General features: G+C 67.7%; 2 protein-coding genes across 8 annotated transcripts; one reads left to right on the top strand and one right to left on the bottom strand.

Annotated features, from left to right (window-relative positions):
• The first annotated feature begins 275 nt into the window (after positions 1–275).
• DUS1L (dihydrouridine synthase 1 like) lies at positions 276–6126 on the top strand. 2 transcript variants are annotated; one of them, XM_043585435.1, is made up of 14 exons: positions 276–715; positions 1150–1396; positions 1845–1953; positions 2445–2495; positions 2767–2879; positions 3414–3496; positions 3718–3821; positions 3912–4056; positions 4180–4276; positions 4366–4454; positions 4856–5001; positions 5323–5360; positions 5587–5662; positions 5766–6126. In XM_043585435.1, the coding sequence occupies exons 2-14, from the start codon at positions 1160–1162 to the stop codon at positions 5834–5836; spliced, it is 1359 nt and encodes a 452-aa protein (XP_043441370.1). In that variant the 5' UTR covers positions 276–715; positions 1150–1159; the 3' UTR covers positions 5837–6126. The 2 variants fall into 2 exon arrangements, 1 of the variants encoding a protein (XP_043441370.1); XR_006297992.1 differs by having other exon boundaries at positions 615–715; positions 4180–4280; positions 5766–5806.
• A 264-nt stretch (positions 6127–6390) lies between these two features.
• GPS1 (G protein pathway suppressor 1) lies at positions 6391–11768 on the bottom strand. 6 transcript variants are annotated; one of them, XM_043585433.1, is made up of 15 exons: positions 11677–11761; positions 11290–11374; positions 10637–10729; positions 9930–10111; positions 9309–9473; positions 9091–9226; positions 8906–8983; positions 8653–8713; positions 8111–8196; positions 7777–7871; positions 7460–7565; positions 7300–7380; positions 7076–7213; positions 6856–6990; positions 6391–6768 (listed from the first exon to the last, which is right to left on the bottom strand). In XM_043585433.1, the coding sequence occupies exons 3-15, from the start codon at positions 10712–10714 to the stop codon at positions 6694–6696; spliced, it is 1416 nt and encodes a 471-aa protein (XP_043441368.1). In that variant the 5' UTR covers positions 10715–10729; positions 11290–11374; positions 11677–11761; the 3' UTR covers positions 6391–6693. The 6 variants fall into 6 exon arrangements, with proteins under 6 accessions (XP_043441368.1, XP_043441364.1, XP_043441365.1 ...); XM_043585429.1 differs by having other exon boundaries at positions 11290–11493; positions 11677–11744; XM_043585430.1 differs by having other exon boundaries at positions 8653–8710; positions 11290–11493; positions 11677–11744.
• Between the last annotated feature and the right edge of the window lie 11 nt (positions 11769–11779).

Genomic DNA, 11779 nt, shown 5'->3' with positions numbered 1-11779 from the left:
CGAGGCTACAGGGTTCCTTTGGGAAAGGGAAGCCGGCTTCGGCGGGGCCGCCAGGAGGCAAGACTGCCGCCCGGGACGCCCGAACACACAGCTTCGCCGCGGCCCCCGCGAGGTGGGGGCTTCTAGGTGCGCCTGCGCCAGATTCCCGCGGCGGGGGGCGCTCTGCGCGTGCGCGGCGCCGGGGACCACCCGGGTTTCCCGCGGCTTAGCCTCGCTCACAGCCTGGGCCGGAGCCCGGAAGTGCGGGGGTGTGGCCTCGCGTAAAGCAGCACTTCCGGCCGGCTGGGCGCGAGCGGGGGACTCGCCGAGGCCGCCGAACGCAGGGCCGGGGCGGGGGCTTGCGGCCCCCTTGGAAGAGAGAGGCGGAGCTCGGAGACGAAAGCGGGCGCCGGCCGGGCCTTGGCGCCCGCGGTCGGCGCGCCACTCCCACCGCCCGAGCGAGGCGTGGCGGGGCCCGGCCGACCTCGGGCCTCTGACCTCCGACCTCGCGGGGCGGGCCCCGTCGCGGCCTGGCGCGGTTTCCCTGGGACGCGTTTCCCGCCGCACCGCGGGGCCGCCCGGACCGCCCTGGCGGAGGCACCTTCCGGCGGCCCCGGCGCGGAGCCCTGGGCCGGGCGGCGGCCCCGGCGTGGCGGCCTGACGGGCCCCGAGGGAGCCCGCGCCGCGCCCTGGCGCCCAGAGGCCCTGGCGGCGGCCCGGGAGGGCCCGGGCGCAGGTGGGTGTCGTGCGGTGACGCCGCGGCGCCCCGGCCTCTTCGGGGGCTCTTCCCTGTGGCTTCCGGGTGTCCGGGAACGCGCGGCGGGCGCCCGAGCCAGTGGCTTGGCCTCGCGGCCCGCGGGGCTGGCGAGGGTGCGGGGCCGGCACAGCCGAGCCTGCCCGGACAAGGAGCCTTCCCGCTTCCCGCCCTCTCCCGCGGAGCAGGAGCCGCCTTTGTGAGGAGGGAGGCGGGCGGGGCGGCCCTCCCGACCGGAGCCGCGGCGCGCAGGGGCGAAGGCCCTGGGGCTTCAGCTCGGGGCCGCGCACACGGCTGCCCTTGATGTCCCAGTGTGTGGCCGTGAGGCTGCGCTGGAGCGGCCTCGGGGAGGTCGGCGCCGTCCCCGCGCGTGGCGCCCCGCCGCCTGCGGCTGAGCCCTCCGTCTCCCCCTTCAGTGTGCGGACGATGCCGAAGCTGCAGGGCTTCGAGTTCTGGAGCCGCACCCTGGGGGGGGCTCGCCACGTGGTGGCGCCCATGGTGGACCAGAGCGAGCTGGCCTGGAGGCTGCTGAGCCGCCGGCACGGGGCCCAGCTCTGCTACACGCCCATGCTGCACGCCCAGGTCTTCGTGCGCGACGCCAACTACCGGAAGGACAACCTGTACTGCGAAGTGTGCCCCGAGGACCGGCCGCTCATCGTGCAGGTGGGCGGGGTGGCGGCCGAGGGGAGGGGCGGGGGCGCGGTGCTCAAGCACCTGGCTTCCGAGGGCACCTGCAGCTGGTCTCAAGACATTTACCCCTCCCGGGAGCTGGCCCGGTTTGGAAGGGACACTTTGGGTGCCCTGGAAGATTCGCAGCCCCTGACACCACTGGCCTGCTGTCACCGCGCTCTAGCCAATGGTTGGGAAGAACGTTCTGCGCTGTGTAGAATCCATGATCCCAACTTTGCTACAATTGAGACATTATGTGATCCTGTGACGACTCCTTGTGATACGGGGACCCACCAAATATAAACGCTTAGGACGGGATGACATCCTGCAGGCAACCCTGGGATCCTGTCTCCACTGGGTCAAGTGTGAACCCCTGTGGGGCTCTGTCTGGGGTATCAAGGTATCAGGTTCAGGTTCGTGGCAACTTGTATGTGTTTTCCAGTTCTGTGCCAATGACCCAGAGGTGTTCGTCCAGGCGGCTCTCCTGGCCCAGGATTACTGTGATGCCGTCGACCTGAATTTGGGTTGCCCGCAGATGATAGCCAAGCGAGGTGAGTTCCTTTCTGGGTTCCTGTGTTGAGCGCCCACAGGGTGCCCAGATGGAGGCCAGGGTGTGGCTGACCCTGCTCCGATGGCAGTGGCAGCTCAGGTGGTGTCCCAGCCCTTTGTTTGCTGCTCCCTCTGGAGGTGGCTCTTCTCCAGCGCTGGAGGGACAGGGTTTGCTGGCTCTCAGGCTGTCACTTCCCTTAGTGCCCTGGGGTCACTGGTCTCCATCTGGGTAAACGGGCTTTGCTGAAAGGAGGTTATACCGCCGGGCGTGGGGCTCACACTTTCTTCACTGAGCCCGAGGGGTTGCTGGCTGGTGAGAAACCATGGAGGGTGGGTGTTCTGCTGGGCAACCTGCCCCCACTGCTCACCTCCCTGATTGTTGCTGCCCCTCTGGATGGCTTGGGGTGGGGTGGGGGGTGCTCGTGCCATGTGTGGCCGCGGGAGGAGGAGGAGGAGGAGGATGGGTGCTAATGGCCGTGCCTGTCTCATGCAGGTCACTACGGGGCCTTCCTGCAGGAGGAGTGGGACCTGCTCCAGAGAATGAGTGAGTTGGCCCCGGGCACGGGTGGGGAGTCAGGTTGGGGTGTAGTTGGTGAAGTGGCCCTGAGACCTTGGCAGGCAAGTCCCGGCCCCGGTGCTCTCGCTGCTGCAGGAGGGGCTCTGCCCGGAGCCGTAGGTGCAGGAGGGAGAGGGAGGTGTCCCCACCCGGTCCCCACCCCTCCAGTGCCCTGGTGGACGGAGGCGGGTCTCAGCTGCCTGCAGCCTGCCTGCAGGTGCACACCATGCTTCTCAGAAGCCGGTTGTTGTTTTCGCAGTTCTGCTGGCACATGAGAAGCTCTCTGTCCCCGTCACGTGCAAAATCCGCGTCTTCCCAGAGATTGACAAGACCGTCAAGTACGCTCAGATGCTGGAAAAGGCCGGCTGTCAGGTAGGTGGGCCGTGGGCTCACAGGGCCGAGTGCAGTTCCCCTGCCCCGTGTCCCCTGCACCTGGAAGCAGGTGTGGAGGCTCCTGGACCCCAGGAACCCCCTTGAGCGAACTCTCTGGGGCGAACTAGAATCGTGGTGACCATGGGTGGGGTCTGAGGAGGGTGGACGAGTCCCAGCTCACTTCTCCCCACCTGCCACCAGCCTTAAAGTCAGGTTGGTGCTGGCCCGGCCTTCCCTCACACGTTTGGAGCTGGGCTCGAGGGTGCTGCCACTTTTGGCCAAGACTGGCCCTCGAACGGGGCTGGGCCTCTCGGCTCCGCATCCTGGGTGGGTCCATGGGACACGGGAGCTCTGGGCGGCAGCCCACCGGCCTCGACTCCGGGGACGCGGGCAGACGCTGCGCCAGCTGGATGCAAGGCTGCCTTTGCTCTGCTCTGCGTGGGAAGCTGATGCCAAAGCGAGGGCGTTCCCCTGGGGTCGGCTCGGGGTGTGTGGCCACGAGCAGGTTAGAGCCCGGGCGTTGCTGTGTTCTAGCTGCTGACCGTGCACGGGCGCACCAAGGAGCAGAAGGGGCCGTTGTCGGGCACCGCGTCCTGGGAGCATATCAAGGCTGTGCGGTGAGTGGGCAGGGGTGGAGGGCGGGCGGATGAGGGGACAGACGTGCAGCCCGGCCCTGAAGCCAGGTGCCCAGCCATTTGGGTGCTGGGGGGGGGGGGGGTAACGAGGTGGCCAGGGTAGGTAGGGAGCCTCACGGCCAGAAGAGGACCATGTGCTGGAGCGCCGCCCCCGCGGCTGAGGGGACAGGGTGTTTCTGAGTGCGCCCACCTGCCCCCGGCAGGAAGGCGGTAACTATCCCCGTGTTTGCCAACGGGAACATCCAGTGCCTGCAGGACGTGGAGCGCTGCATCCGGGACACTGGAGTGCAGGGGGTCATGAGCGCAGGTGAGGGCGTGAGGCGGTGGGCCCAGCCCGGCAGGGGAGGGGGCGTCTCTCCGGCAGCTTCAAGCCCACCCCCGCCCCCACCACCCGCAGAGGGCAACCTGCACAACCCCGCCCTGTTTGAGGGCCGCAGCCCTGCCGTGTGGGAGCTGGCCGAGGAATACCTGGACATCGTGCGGCAGCACCCCTGCCCCCTGTCCTGCGTCCGGGCCCACCTCTTCAAGCTGTGGCACCACACGTGAGTCATCTCCCGCCCCCCCCCCCCCCCCCCCCCCGAGGCACACACCGCTGGGTCTGAGCCGCGCCTGGGGGAGCTCTGCCTGGGGACTGGCCGCCGCAGGTGACGGCGCCTCTGCCTCAGGCTGCAGGTGCACCGGCAGCTTCGGGAGGAGCTCGCCAAAGTGAAGACCCTGGAGGGCGTCGCGGCCGTGAGCCAGGAGCTGAAGCTGCGGTGTCAGGCAGGTGCTGGGGCCGGCAGGGCTGCGGCAGGCGTGAGGGGCTCGGGGGGCTCGGGCTCCACGACGCAGGGCTCTCTGGGCTTTTGCAGGAGGATATGTCCAGGCAGAAGGAGGGAGAGAAGCCCCCTGGCGGCTTGCCTTTCTTCCACTGGATCTGTCAGCCCTATTTCCGGCCAGGGTGAGCCTCACACCAGCCCCGGGGGCCTGCCCTGCCCTCTGCAGCCCTGGAGGGTGGGGGGTGCTGGCGGCTCCATCCCTTGGTGTCACGTTTGCTTCTCTGTCGGCGGGGGCTTCGGTTTTATGTTTTTTCTCTCTACGAGGGGATTGATTCTTTTTAAGTGCTCTCTGATCCCGGGTGCGTTTGTTCTGGGGACAAGAGGTTTGACACCCTGAGCTTCCCCCAGGTTCTTGCAGGTGAGGCTGGCTGTCATCTGTGGCCACTCAGGCCCAGCCACAGCCTGAGCGACCCAAGCTGCTGAGGCCACCGGGGACTCGCGGGCACTTCCTCGCCATGGGCCTGGGCTGGCGGGCCGCCTCTCGCGGGTGCCCCCGGCCCTGCCCACCACCCTTCCCTTTCAGGCCCAGGGAAGGGAGCAAGGAGAACGGGGGTGCCCGCAGCAAGCGGGCCCTGGAGGAAGAGGAGGCTGGCACAGACGTCCTGTCCAAGAACAAGCAGAAGAAGCAGCTGAGGAACCCCCACAAGACCTTCGACCCCTCGCTGAAGCGTGAGCTGTTCCCCTTGCCAGGGACGGGTGGCTCTGATGGCTACAGAGGAGAGCAGCGCCAGGGGCTCTGTGCCGTCCCCATGCGTTCCTGCAGCCACTTGAGAGGCAGAGCTGGGTTCTGGGGCCACCTTCCTGAGAAAGCCCTTCTAGTGGCGAACACCCAGAGAACCGTGGGGGCCCCGGGGGGGAAAAGGGACTGCTGCGCCCGCCCTCGAACCGCCTGGTTGGCCGCGGCAGGCAGAACTCCCACCGGGGACTCCGTAAGTGGCAGTTGGGGGATGGGTTCACCTCAACCAATGTCTGCTTTTGTTCTTTTCTCAGCAAAATATGCAAAGTGTGATCAGTGTGGAAACCCAAAGGTGAGTCTGACCATGCTGCCCAGAGCAGAGCTCGGCCTCAGCAGGCAGTGGGCAGGGTGGTCCCCGGGCTGCCCAGGACCTGCGGGAGCGGCCCCCTGCCCGTCTGTCGAGGGTACAGCTTGAAGTGGCTTAGCCACTCGGGGAGGCCGACTCTGCCCGGCCTCGGGTGCAGCCATCTGGTGCTCCCGGGGAGCCTGCTCAGGCCCACCAGCTCTCCTGTGTCCAGGGCAACAGATGCGTGTTCAACCTGTGCCGGGGCTGCTGCAAGAAGCGAGCTTTCAGAGAGGCCGCAGATTGCCCAGGTGAGGGGCACCTGCTTCTGTCAGCAGGTCTCCCTTGGTCCCCTGGGGGGACAGTGGGACCCTTGGCCTCCTGAGCCCCACCTCCCTCCTGCTTCTCTGCCAGGTCACGGATTGCTTTTTAAAACCAAATTGGAGAAGTCTCTGGCCTGGAAGGGGGCCAGGCAGCTTTCCTGAGGTGGTGGGCGGCGCCCTGGCCCGAAGGGCAGCTGGAGCCCGACATGCAGCAGCCCCCCCACCCGAGGCCCCGGGGCCGCTGCTGAAGCCTCACCACGTCCCGCCGGAGGAAACGCCTTTACTCAGGGAATCTCCCGCTACTCCACACACGGAAGGATGAGCTGGTCTTGCCCTCGCCTACGCCGGGAGCCCAGAAATGCTGCACCGGGGAGCAGGCTCCCAGGCTGGACCTGCCCCCGCCTAGCAACGTGTGTGTTCAAAAGCGAACAATAAATCATTTCAAAGATGTGTTCAGAGGGCCGGAGAGGGTGTGTGGGGGCTGGGAGGGTGGGGTGGTGGGGGGGCCTGCAGAACAAGGAACCTTCTGCTGCGGGAAACCTTTCCCTAACAGCAGCTGGCTGGCCTCGGCCCCCTCCCTGCCACCCTGCCTGGCTGAGGGACGGAGCCCAAGGAAGCAGGTTCTGTGCCTGGACAAGGAAGGACCAGGCCCGGCCCCTGCCCTCCCGGAGGAGCCTTAGAAACCCACTAAGCGGGAAGGAATGGCACAAGGGGCATGTTCTCAGGCTGCCCTTTAATGGACGGAGGTGGGACATCTGCAGGGGTGGGGAGGCAGTGCCACTGGGTGGGGGCTCTGGGCGCTGCACAGGTGAGCGCCGCAGGGCTTTCCGGGCAGGGCCTTGACCAGCAGTCCGCGTGGCCAGGGCCCCAGCACAGGGCACAACAGGGTGAAAGGAGCACAAGAAGCTAGACATGGAACCCCGGGGGGGTGGGGGGGGTCACAGGTGGCACCTCCGGAAGGGTCTCGAGTGATGGGAAGCCCACGTGTCCAAGTCTGCGGAGGAGGCTGTTGGGCGCTCTCACATGTTGGTGCTCATCCGCGACTGGCTGTTGGCCGGGGTCAGCTCCCCTTGGCTCCCTTCGCGGGGGGGGGACTGTGGTGGAGACACCGCTGCTCAGCCCGGCAGGCGAGTGTGTGCCTGCCCCGCCGCTCCCACACACCAGGGCCGCCCCGCCCTCACCTTGACATGGATCTGGTTGCGCAGCACGGCCGCCCGCAGGATCATGGCTTTGGCACGACGCTGGAACTCCTTCCCCATCAGCAGGGACTTCTCGAACGTGGTGCTGCGCTGATCCACGTCCCTAGCATACAGGATCTGTGGAGGGACGGGGCTCGGTAGTGCCCATCGGGCCTCAGGGGTCCCCTCCCCGCACCCATGGCCCTGGCCCGAGCGTGGCCACCTTGCTGTGGGAGTCGATGCGGGCGTTGATGAGCCCCTCCAGGATGAGCTGCGTCAGCTCGTCCTCCAGGGCCGCCACCGTGGTGTTGAAGGCTGCAGCCATCTTGTGCATATCAGCAGACACGTAGGGGCTGAAGTACTGCGGGCAGAGGGCGCGTCAGCTTCCCGTGGCCCCCAGCCCCGTCCGAGGCACCCCACCTCGAGCCTGTCCCCTGCCACGTCTACCTGGATGAGGGCACGGTTGCGGATCTGGGTATAGAGGGTCCTGACGTGGGGAGCCAGATACATGTCCAAGAGCAGGTTGTCCTGGTGAAGAGACCGGTCAGCCCCCAGCTGCCCCTGGCCCTCTCCCTTGACCGCCCTCCAGATCCGGCAGGCCCCTCACCTTCATCTCATCCAGCATCTTGAGGCACGAGGCGTACTTGGACTCGTAGAATTTAAAGATGATGTCCCGGACCTGCGGCTCCAGCTCCAAGAATAACTTGAAAGAGCTGCAGGTGCAGACCCTCAGAGCTGGCCCCACACCTGCGCACCCGCTCCCAAGGCCGACGGAGGGGGGCCCGCAGCCCTGAGCGCAGCAGTCCTCAGGCTTCGGGGAAGGGAGGGGAGGGGAGGGGAAGGGCCGGGCCAGGCAGACGCAGGACCAGAGAGTGGGCCCCCCAGAGGCACAGGCTAGGGGACCAGCACCCACCCCGCACACACCTGCTGGAAATGACGTTGCGCTGCAGTTCCTGGCGGTCAAAGGTGGCCAGGGCGCACAGGCCGCCATAGACGGCCACGTTGCTGGGGGAAAGCAGCTGAAGGGCAAGAAAGGAGTTGCATCCAGATGCCCAGGGTCACTGACGGTCAGGACGCAATGCGAGGGGGTGGCCCAGAAGCGAGGCTGGGTCACCCCTGCCCTGCCTGCCACCCACTCAAAGACTGCCGAGGACTCCGCTGGGGGATACTCCTCGGTAAAGAGCCCAACCCACGAGCCCTCCCCCTGCTTTGCAAGTCCCAGCAAGGGCTCCTCCCCAGAGACCCTCACGCTCCTCACCTCGGGGAAATCACAGTGATCGAACGAAGCCAGCAAAAAGCACTTGGCGGCCTGCTTGTACTTTCGAGCAGCCAACTCGGCCAGGCCTAGGGGTGGGGAGGTAAGAATGAAGCCAGGGCCCGGAGGAAGCTGCCAGAGCCTCACCGGGCCATCAGCCCCAGCCTCTCCCACCCCACGCGCTCCTCCGTCTGGGACAGGAATTCCGGCTATCAAGATGGGACCGCGCCCACGAGCTCCAGCTCTGCACCCTCCTCGATCAAGGGCCCGGGGAAGCTGTGCACAGGTGTGGTCACTCCTGCAAAGGACTCCTAGGCTGAGCCCTCCCAGGCTGAGCAGGGGCCCAGAAGTGATAGCAGCTGAGAGCAATGCCTGGGCCTCTGCCCACGGGCCACACCCTGGCAGAACCTGAGGAGACAGGCATCACCTGGGGCCATGCGTGTGATGAGGCTCCTGACCCGGCTCTGAGACTCGAGAGCCGCACGCACGGGCCACCCCCAGCCCTGGGGGCAACGGTGGTGTCCTTGTGCCCCCAGGGCCCTCACCTGCAGCACACTTGAGCTTGGTGAGGATAGCCTGGGTCTGGCTGTCCCGCTCCCCACGCTGCTGCAGGGGAAAGGGGAAAGTCGAGCACGTGAGCCACCAAAACCCTCCACACCCTCGTCCTTCCCCGGGGCGCCGCCCCAGCCTCAGAGGGACAAGGGCAGACTGCCGAGGACGAGGGACGGAGGCCTGTGGGCGTCGGGGGTCCTGGGGGCAGGGTCTGAGGAGGCAGGTCGGGCGCGGAGGCGGCGTTACCTCGGCGATCTCGGGAGTGGACTCCGCCTTGCTGACGTAGCTGAGCACGTGAGACCAGTTCTGCAAGTAGACGCTGACCTGGCGGGCGGGTGGGGTGGACTCAGCCCGGGGCGCCCCCTGCTGGCCCAGGCGCGCTGCTGCCCCGCAGCCCCTCCCGGAGCGCACCCGGCGGCGGCAGGACCCACCTTGATGACGTTGAGGCACATGTTGATGACGTGCTTGGCGCTGGTGCAGTAGTCCCGGGCCCGGGAGTAACACTTGAGGGCGTTGCTGAGGTCCCCACAGTCAAGATAGTGGTCACCCAGATCGTCGTGGCCGCGCCTGTGGGCCCAGACATGAGCGAGCCGGGCCTAAGGGCCACGCAGCCTGGCCGCCCGCCTCCCCTGCGTCCCACGAGCAGCACCTGATACTCTCCTTGATGGAGTTGCCCTTGTAGTTCTTGAGGTCCGTGTCCAGTTTCTCCAGCTTCAGCAGGGCCTTCTTCCGCGTGGCCTCTACCCAGGCCGTGTCGAGGGGCGGCGGCTCCACGCCACTGTCGGGGATGCTGTCAGGCGCATTCTGCAGCTCCCTGCGTAGGACCTGGCCGTCAGGGGCCATCAGGGGCTCTGGCCCAGCCACTACGGGGGGAGCCCCCGGCCAGCACAGGAACACAGAGGCCCTCAGCCTGGTGCGGGCGCCCCATGGGAGAAGAGTCCTGCAGCCACGCCGAGCTGCGAGAAACTGTCGTCTCCACGAGCTTGAGGTCAGAATAACCGCACGTCACCGCACACGGAAAAGTCCAGGACAACGGTGACGGCCACGTAGCAGGAAGAGTGAGAACCCAGTCCGTCTTGCCATTTGCTGCCCTGCCTGGCTTTTCAACGAGGACAGCCAGGTCACCGCACAGAGGCAGTGCTGCTACTAAGTGTCCTCATGGGGGTGGTGTCAGGGGTCGCAGGGACACCGGAAGGGCCCCCTGCCTGGGCTGCTCCCGAGGAGGACACACGATGCCCGGCTCCTGGTGCCTGCTCCCCCCTGCCCTCACCTGGTGGCCTCCGAGAGCTTCCGGTGGATCTCTTCGTACATGTCCACGTTGAAGGTCCTCTGCACAAAGGAGAGGGCCATCTTCAGGGCCTCCGCCCGCAGCGGGGGGCAGTGGTCAGCAATGAACTGCAGCCGTTCGATGCGCATAAGCCCGCTGTAGCTGGCCGCATACTGCTCCAGATCCTGATGTGGGGTGGGGGGAGTGGATGGAGACTGTGCCCGGCGGGACCCCAGATCCCAGGCCCTGGCAAGGACAGGGACAGGACCCAAATACAGACCCACTTCCCATGTCCAAGAGGCCCCATGCACATGTGGGCACCAGACCACTACTCAGTTCTAGAAATGGCCACCTGGGGTAGAGCTCTGCCCCGGGAGCTGAGGAGGTGCACGGCCAGAGCCGGAGGGGCACCCCTCGCTCCTGCCGGTCCCCGGGGTTAACGGTAAAGCAGCAGTGCTCTATGGGTCGAGCCCCAAGGAAGACCTGTCCTCAGTGTGAGGCAAGATGCACAGTGGCGTGGCCCGTGGGCTCTTCCACGTGGGAGAGAAGCAGGGCGCACGGTCTCCAGCTGGGCTACCACCCTTTTTAAGTGGGCAGCGGGACAGCCCTAAGGTTCCTGGGTCCGAGGAAAACACGGCCAGAGTGGGGAGCCCGGCCAAGGTGTCAGTCCCCTCCTGCCCACCCCTGGAAGCGCCCCCCGGGCTCCATACCAGGGTGGGGTTCTCCACCACGTAGTTGACATCGGGTGCATTCTGCGGGTCCTCCTGGGGATCCACATCGATCTGCATGGGCTCCACGGCCCCCTGCAACACGGGGGAGCACCTTGGCACCTCGAGCCGGGCGGCCAGGGTCGGGCGAGGAGCCCTCACTGCGCCCTGAGGTCACCTCTGCCCGCCGTGCTGTCTCCCTGGCGGGATCCTGTCCCCGAGAGCCGGCCATCCCTGCCCCTCCCCACCCCCGGCCCGTCTCCAGGCCCGTCTCCAAGGCCGCCCCGCGCACGACCGGCTGGCTGGTGGACAGACAGCCCCCGGCGGCCACGTTGACCGCCCGGCTCCGGCGCGGGAAGCGGACAGCGGGGCGCCGCTGCCCCGGGCCCCCCTCCCCCGGCCCTGCTCGTTCCCAGCCGCCGTCCTGACGCAGCCTCCTCCGAGCCCTAAGGAAGAAGCGGGCGCGGCCTCCGCCCGGGAGCGCCCCGGCCGCGGGGGCCGCGGGGGCCGCAGGACCGGGAGCCCGCGGAGGGGCGGGGGGCGGGGAGGCGTCACCTCGGGGACCCTCCTGCGCTGCCGGCCGGCCCGGCGGGCGGGGCTCTGCCCCCCTCCCGCGCTCGCTCGCTCGCTCCTGGGCCCCCTGTCCTGGAAGGTACCTCATAAAGCAGCGTACAGGCCGACAGGCTGGCGCTCAGGCTGAAGTCCCCGGCCGTGCCCGGCAGGAAGAGGTCTGACCTACTGCTGTGAGGGGTGCAGTACAGATCTGTCACTGACGAGGAGGCCGAGCTGGGGGCCGGGCTATCCCTCATTCTGTCCTGACTCTCTGCACCCCCCGACCCTGACACACAGCTGGCCTGCTGCTGAAGGGAGAAAGAGCGTTAGCGCCCGGCCGCGCCTGCCGGGCCGACGGCGGGGACCCTGCGCGAGGCCGCCGGGCCGCGGGGAGGGGAGGCCGCGCGGGGGCCCGGCTCCGGCCCCGGCGGCGGCGGCGGCGGCGGGGGAGGTCGGGGGGTGCGGAGGGGCCGCCGGCCGCGGCTCGTTACCTGCAAGTTAAACACCTGAACCGGCAGCGGCATCTTCGCCCACCCCGCCGCGGCGCGCCGTCCGCTTCCGGGGCAGCGCCGTCCGCTTCCGGGGCAGCGCTTC

The sequence above is a fragment of the Prionailurus bengalensis genome, chromosome E1 (assembly GCF_016509475.1).
Source record: "Prionailurus bengalensis isolate Pbe53 chromosome E1, Fcat_Pben_1.1_paternal_pri, whole genome shotgun sequence".
Classification (NCBI taxonomy): domain Eukaryota; kingdom Metazoa; phylum Chordata; class Mammalia; order Carnivora; family Felidae; genus Prionailurus; species Prionailurus bengalensis.
Note: the sequence above shows the minus strand (reverse complement) of the source record. Positions and strands in the feature narration are given on the sequence as shown.